This window comes from Gavialis gangeticus, unplaced genomic scaffold, assembly GCF_001723915.1.
Source record: "Gavialis gangeticus isolate Ggan-Ray unplaced genomic scaffold, GavGan_comp1, whole genome shotgun sequence".
Lineage (NCBI taxonomy): Eukaryota > Metazoa > Chordata > Crocodylia > Gavialidae > Gavialis > Gavialis gangeticus.
Window position 1 is genome coordinate 26,965,528 of NW_017728997.1, and position 7,424 is coordinate 26,972,951.

Below are 7,424 nucleotides of genomic sequence, written 5' to 3' on the forward strand. Positions count from 1 at the left end.
GCGGCTAGGGTCTGGAACCAACTTCCAAGAGAAGTGGTGCAGGCTCCTACCCTGGGGGTTTTTAAGAGGAGGTTAGATGAACACCTTGCTGGGGTCGTTTGACCCCAGTACTCTTTCCTGCCATGGCAGGGGGTCGGACTAGATGATCTGCTCAGGTCCCTTCCGACTCTAGAAACTGTGAAACTATGAAACCACTCTACTGCAAGTAGTGTAAATGTGAGGCAAGGTATCGTGTAAGTTGAAACATGGTCGTGTTACATAAAATGTGTATATGTGAATCAGTGTAACTTGAAACCGTGTAACTGGGGGTCCAACTGTAAATGCAAATACTACCCTGTTGCAAAGTTTTTTCACGCGTAGCAGTGCACATGTAGACACTGACTGGTTGGCTAGGGCACAAGGATGCTTCAGTGTCGGGGCTGCCTGCTGGCTAGACCCACGCTGAAGCACCCTGGTGCCCTGGCTAGCCCCTCTGCAGCACACTGAGCCCAGTCTAACCAGCCTCAGGCTGACCTCCTGGGCCCCCTGCCAGCCAGGGCTGCTGTGACCTGGTCCAATGTATTGTGGCCTGGGTGCACATGTAAACTGTGTCTGGGAGCTTCCCAGGAGCAATGAACTGCAGAGCGTCTACATGTGCATGGAGCAGTTTATTGCTGCGCATTACTGCTGCACATTAATGGCATGTAGTTTTAAACTTACTACCTCCTAGTTTCATTTTATGACTATTCAAATTAAACTAGTTTTACTAAAAGTGAAACTCCTGTTTTATAACGTGCACATTTCAGTACCATTAAACTGTCGATACTGTGGATCATGTGTTGAAGGTCTAGTCATTGGTGCATCTGGATCAAGGTAATATACTTCATTTGTTCTAACATAAGGAATAAAATGAGAAGAGGGAGGCCTTTCAGGTTCAGTAACTGGAGATGATTTCCTTTGTTGCATATCTGCGTTGGTATTTTTCTCTCTTCCGATATTGCCATTATGGACTGGGAAATTAGAAGCATTCATCTGTTTTTGCTGTATTTGGTATAATCTATTTTTAACTGCTGGAACAGGCGGTGATTCACATCTGTAGAAGACAACTGCTGTTAGACCAAACAGCCACTTCCAAGCAATATGCTTAATTTCTGTAATGTTTTTAGAATTTCTGAGATGATATTTAATGAATACATCTTTAAACACAACATTTAAAACTGTCTTGTTTCCCCACCCCACTGAACACTGACTTTGTTTCCTACTGATCTTTCAGAAAACAAGACTCTGTGGATCTTGTTTTCCAAATAACACAGTGCCATCAGAATGAGTCTGCTCTACCTCTCATTGTTCCAGGATAGCGTGAGTGACTTGAAGGAAAAACCCCCTCTGGTCTTGTTATTTCCACGTACCATAATGGTCAGTCCCTCTGGACCAAAACAATCTTTAAGGCTTGGTCAGTTTTGAGAATCCAGCTGTTGCTGTTCTATCCACTTGCAGCAAAGGTGAGCTCTAGACTAACTAACGTTCTATAATTTTCCTTTTACAGCATATAGTCTCTCACATTTTGTTACCACTTGAATGATTTCCTTGTCATTCTCTTGGGAAGCTAATGCTAGTTCTATGCAATTCAAATAAACAACTGATATTCTTGAAATCTATGCTAGTTCTTTTAAGGTTAAAATGCTATTTTAACCATTTTCATAAGCCATACCCAAAGTTAAATCCAAACAAGTGAGTTACATTAAAAATAAAGGCCTGCAGACTTCTGCTAAACTGACCACAAAAAGGTGCAGGTCTACTTCTGAAGAAACTTAATTTACCCTCATTTAGGGATAAGTTGTGTTTTCTGATGGATACCTTTTGCTCCCACTGAAGTTTTAAAAACCTATCAAAAATTAAAATTTAGCCATTAGGATTTGATAGGCCATTAGGGTACTGGAACAGTTTCTTCACTGAAGAATCAGATTTATTTTGCACCAAATAAAACTCTGTGGCTGAGTTAGTGAGTGACTACAGCACAGCTGGCAGTCTATGATCCATGAAGCTAAAGGGCTTTTGGAAGTTTCAGTAGCGAGGCACTCTGCTAGCATTTTGGAGGCACAGGGCTTCTCCCACGTGGCAGGAAGCAGGGGGAGTGGTGACTTGTTCTGGCTCTGCCTCCAGCAGCAATGGGGAAGGCCAGGTTGGAAGCGTCCTGCTTCCAGAGCTAAGCTCCATTAAAGTGCCCCCACCCAAGCTGCAAAATGTGGCTAACCTCACACGGGACTAGAGGAGAAAAGTTAAGTACTTAAAACAGTGTTTCTGGTGTTTGCAATCCCTAGCTTTCAAAAGTCATGAGTCAAGTGCCAAAAAACTCAAGATTGGCTTTAAAACAAATGATTTTGTTTATAATGTTCTCTTTAGCCAGTTTTTAGTACTGGAATCCCATTGGACCATTTCAACTTAGAAAACTAAAGAACCTTTATTTGACTGATCACCAAACTTTTCTGCTTTCAGATACAGCATAATTTACTGAAGAATAATATTCTGGACTGTGCCTAGTACAGATGCATATATCTACTGTGCTTTTAGTAAAGAAATCTTATGCTAAAAATAATACTCTAATTTCTCTTTTTTCGTATATTTTTTCTTGTAGTAACTGATACAGAATACAGACCTACCTTTCTTCATGAATGTTTGCAGACGGTTCTTCCTACAAGATCAAGAAAGTAAAAATTTAAACCCCCGAATTTTTATAATGTATACTGTGTTTTGAAATACTGCTGTCTTCTACAGCAGTGGTTTTCAACCTGTGGTCCATGGACCTTGGGGGGTCTGCAGACTATGTCTAAGGGGTCCACAAAAGATTACTATGATTTAATCAAAAGTATGTGAATGCCCACTCTTACAATTCAAAGGGGTTTGCACCTCCATTCAAATTTTTTTAGGGTCCCACACATGAAAAATTATTGAAAACTACTGTTCTACGGGTCTCCCTGAATTCAGGGAAAAAAGATGTCTGAAAATTGTATCCAAAAAGTGCTCTTATACACATTATAGGCTAAGTTAATTGGTGGTGGAATGTTACTGAAGTCAGCTAAGATCCTGAAGATCATGTGCAAAGTTTGGGATTTCATACTTTCTCATGTTCAGAGGCACCGTTTTTTAAAAGCACATTGTGACTGAAGGAGAGACCCCCTGAGGCCATGTCACTCCCTGTCCCTGTCTAATTACTAGGGGAAGGACTCTGTTAGCCCTGCAACACACACATTCTTTCTAATGTAGAAGGGCTTAGAGAAATCAATGGTTTAAAATTTCAAGCAGCAGAATCAGTTTGGCTTGAGACCATGGAAATGATATCCTGGAAGAGAGATGAGGAAGCTGCAGAAGCAGCTCAGGTAATTCCAAATCTGACTCAGTTTTTAAAAGTTTGTAATCAGTTTTGAAAGTCTGTGTTTCTACAGTATTCATTTTCTGACAGGAAGGTAAATGATCTTAAAAAGGTCATTTGACAACTGGAGCCATTTTTCAATGGAAGATCATGCTGGCACAAAGGAGGCTACAAGGCAGTCCACCAAGCCTGGAAGTGAGAGATACCAACAATATTCTTTCAAGTGTGGGAAGATCTTTTTCTTCAGCCATAGGCTACATATTTGTTTGAGAAAGGGAAAAGAAGAAAATATATGCTTACGAGCATATATGTTGTTGTCATAAACACACTCTCATTAGCTTGCAAGGGCTTTTTCTAGTTCTTTGTAAAAATTACAGTTCAACCCTGCACCCCTTTCCCCAAAAACATACATTGGTGGATGCAAAACAGCAAGTGAACAAAGTAATTCTAGCCTGTGGAAGTACAATAGCTATCCAGAGTTAGGCTTTTCTGAAAATAAGATTTCCTCTATACAATCCAGGGGTGGGCAAAATATGGCCCAAGGGCCACATCCAGCCTGTAGACTGGATCTGGCCTGAGGCTGCCCCTACAGCACTCCACATGGGGCCAAGTCCCTCCCACTGTCACCGGGGCAGCATGCACGGTGCTCTCACAAAACCAGGCCCCAGGCAGCATACTTCCAGCGGAGCTGTTTCTGGTGCAGCTGCAGCTGTCAGGGTGCTGCTCTGCTCCCCTTGCCTCCCGCGATAGCCCCAGCCCCAGCCCCAGCCATGCCACTCCAGGCAGGATGGGAGGAACCTTCAGCCAGGTGGCTTAGTCCCCAATGCATGGGGCTCTGGATCCAGCTCCAAGGCACTTTCCACTCACTCTGCCTGCCCACCCGTAGGTTGCTGCTCATCATGCCAGGTGAGCAGAGCAGGTGGAAGGCAGCCAGGAGCTAGAGCTGGAGCCCTGCATGCTGAGGTAGGAGCCACCTGGCTAAAGCTCCCTTCCCCCACACTGGCACAGCAGGGGCAGGAGGAGGAGCTGTCACTGGAGGTAAGAGGAACAGAGCAGCACCTAGCCAGCTGCAGCCACATCAGGAATATCCCCGCCGGAAATTGTGAGCTGGCTGGGGCAGGGGCTGGAGCCAGGGCCATGGGTAGGCTGGCGAGTGCAGACAGGAGTGTGGTGCAGGCTGCCCTGGGCAGGAGCAGGTGGGGCTCAGCCCCACACAGTGTCATGGGGACAGGCGCAGACTGCATCACCTGGGTGAGCTCTGTTCCACATGTTCCCCTGTCCTCCGCCTCATCACACCTGGGTAGCACCCCCCCCAATACCTTCACAGGGCAGAAGTATGCAGGGAGTGGATTGTGGCTTGGCCTGGGCCCTGGTTCTGAACTCTTGCCACCCTGTGACCTGGCCCCATGATCTTGGCCTTGCCCACCCTGCTCCCAAACCCTGCTTCCAGCCCACCCGCAGCACCATAGGGAGTTTTGGTGAGTTGCTGTGGGGTGGAAATATTGACCCTCTCCACAACAGCTCATCAAAACTCCCTATGTTGCCCTCAGGCCCAAATAATTGTCCACTCACTCCTGATATAATAAATAAATGAGAACAGAGTTGCAAGGAACAAAGACAGAGAAGAGTGTTGTAGTGATATCAAAGCCCAGGTGAGTGAAATCTCAGTGTATTAGATCATTAAAGTACTGCTTTACTTTATTGCTGTTCTTCACTGCAAGCCTTGGATCTGAGTACAAATCCCAATGCTGGAGTTGCATCCATGATTTTCTAGCCCTACACAAATCATATACTCATTGAGCTAAAATGACAATGAAAAGATGTTGCTGTCAAACACCAATTTGTTACCTTTCTGACTGTATGTCCCTTGCTCATCGTGTCAGTTTTCTGGTGAGGTAAAGGAGACCTCTCTGGAGAAGGACCTTTCTTTATACAGAGATTACCTGGGATATTCCTTTCTACCAACTGAAGCAGCTCCATTTGTCGTCTTACTTTCTTTTCTTCCCTTTGTTTTTGTAGCCGTTGAGGATCTCTCTCTGAGGCCGCAATATATCTTTTTCCAGGTTTATTTATATTCCAGTCAGGTCTCTTTCCATATTTTCCCATAGGTTTTGTTTGTTTTTCTTGTCTTGCAAATTGGTCATATTGAGCGCTATAATAAGTGCCATTATTCTCTTTTTCTGAAATTTCCTTTTTATCTGGGCACTGCATTTGTTTTTGGCACTTCTTGCTATTAAATTTCTCTTTGTATTCTATGGAAATATCTGGAGATGTACCATCCACATTTCTCTTTTCTGTATCTGGCTCAATGCATGATTCAGAATTGATACATGCTCTGGAGTTGAAGTAATCTAAAAACAAATGTATCTTTTATTTTTACATTTTTCAAAGCAGTCTAAATGATATCTTTGATTTGTAATTGAATAACAGAATATCAATCTATCAATGCTACATTTGTTCATAACTCTAGCTGCTACAATAAGAACATACTTATTCTTTTTGCTGTATCAGAGTAGATAGGGTAGAACGTCAGCTCCCGTGTGGAGCAGACACAATTAATCGAGTCTGTTCTGAAGCCACAGATCTCTGGCACACCTGAGAACTAAAACGTATATGTATAAATACCCTACAAGTCTAGACTGGCTACAATGGGGAGATTTTTGTTTTAGCAGAGGACTAACACCCTTAAATGCACCTTTTTGATCGTAAATAACCCTCTTTATGACTGCTATAAGCTTATTAACTGTGCATAAGGACAGATGGGCCAGAGGGGGAAAAGAGGAAATAAACAGAGACAACTGCAAGATATGAGGAAATAGTAAAAGTATATACAGGAGACCCTCGCCATTCATGGGGGATACGTTCTAGAGATCCCTGCAAATGGGGAAATCTGGAAATACTGTACTGCACTGTCTACATTGAAAACTTGTTCGGGCTTGTAACTCTTTTCCTTGATGATTTTAAGAAGCTGCAGGGGATAATCCCATGCTGCTTCATGGTCTGCTGATGCCAATTCCCCTATCAACTTCACATTATGTAGGCTGTGCCTGTTTGTAAATTTCTTGAAGCACCCCTTACTCGCAGAGTGCAGTAACAAAGTGTCATCATGCTGCGCGGGGAAGAGCATGTGGGTTGGTGCAGTGCACCACGAATATTTGAAAATGTGAATCGTAAATCTGCGAATAGCAAGGGTTTCCTGTATGCTGAATGTGAACAAGAATCAATAAGTGATGTAAGCATGAAATCAGCTAAAATCCAAATAAGGAAAGGTAGAATTTGAATGGATGGCAGCAAACAAAGGAAAACAACTTGGGTACAGGGAACTGAAGACACCACCATGCAGATGTACAGAAGCCTGATTGCCTGATGATTGCGCCTGGCCACCAGCATCACCAAATGAGACTACTTATCCCACATGTAATGTATCTTGCTACTTTATTTTGTTTAATCTGTTAATAAATCAATGTGTCCCATTTGACTGGAAAGGTCTGAGGTCTCATTTATTGTTGCCACCCTGGCCACCTGTAAGTCAGGTTTAACAGAATTAAATACAGTGACAAGGTAAACATAGTCTACGTTTTAAAACACCAGTCAGTAACATTTTCTGGCAGTGTGCTAGAATGGCCCAGCTTGGATCCAAGGCAGGCTAGTACTGGGACCAGGCCACAGTGCAGCATGGAAAAGCCCCTGCCACTGAATGCAGCTAATACCACAGCTCTGTGGTATTAAAGCATTGAGAACAAAACCTAGTTAATGTAAGAAAATCTACATAAAATAAAACTACACTGTCTTGAAAAGTGGGGAAAGTCTATACAGCACAAGGGAGTACCATGCTGAGATGCTGCAGCCATACCAAGATGCCCCATGGCCTTTCTGCATGCACCAGCTCCTGAAATGGGGGCTGTGTTAGTCCTGTAGTATGTTTGTCAAGCCATTTTATTGATATTTTGAACTCAAGCTTATATCTTGAAGAAAGATGGTGTAATTAAGGACCTTGGAGAGAAAAGAAATTCTCCTCCGTAAGCTACAGAGCAACAGCAAAGCTGCAGTATAGCTTCAGCTGCAAATATAAGCT

The 7,424-nt window shown here is 43.3% G+C and overlaps 1 protein-coding gene across 1 annotated transcript in view; it reads right to left on the reverse strand.

Moving 5' to 3' along the window:
* The window catches only part of CCDC66 (coiled-coil domain containing 66), a 68,237-nt gene that overhangs the window by 12,261 nt on the left and 48,552 nt on the right, over positions 1–7,424 (reverse strand). The window contains exons 15-17 of the mRNA XM_019505001.1: positions 5,198–5,700; positions 2,640–2,671; positions 789–1,072 (exon numbers count right to left, since the gene is read on the reverse strand). Coding sequence (XP_019360546.1) covers positions 789–1,072; positions 2,640–2,671; positions 5,198–5,700 — 819 coding nt within the window. The remainder of the gene's footprint in view (positions 1–788; positions 1,073–2,639; positions 2,672–5,197; positions 5,701–7,424) is intronic.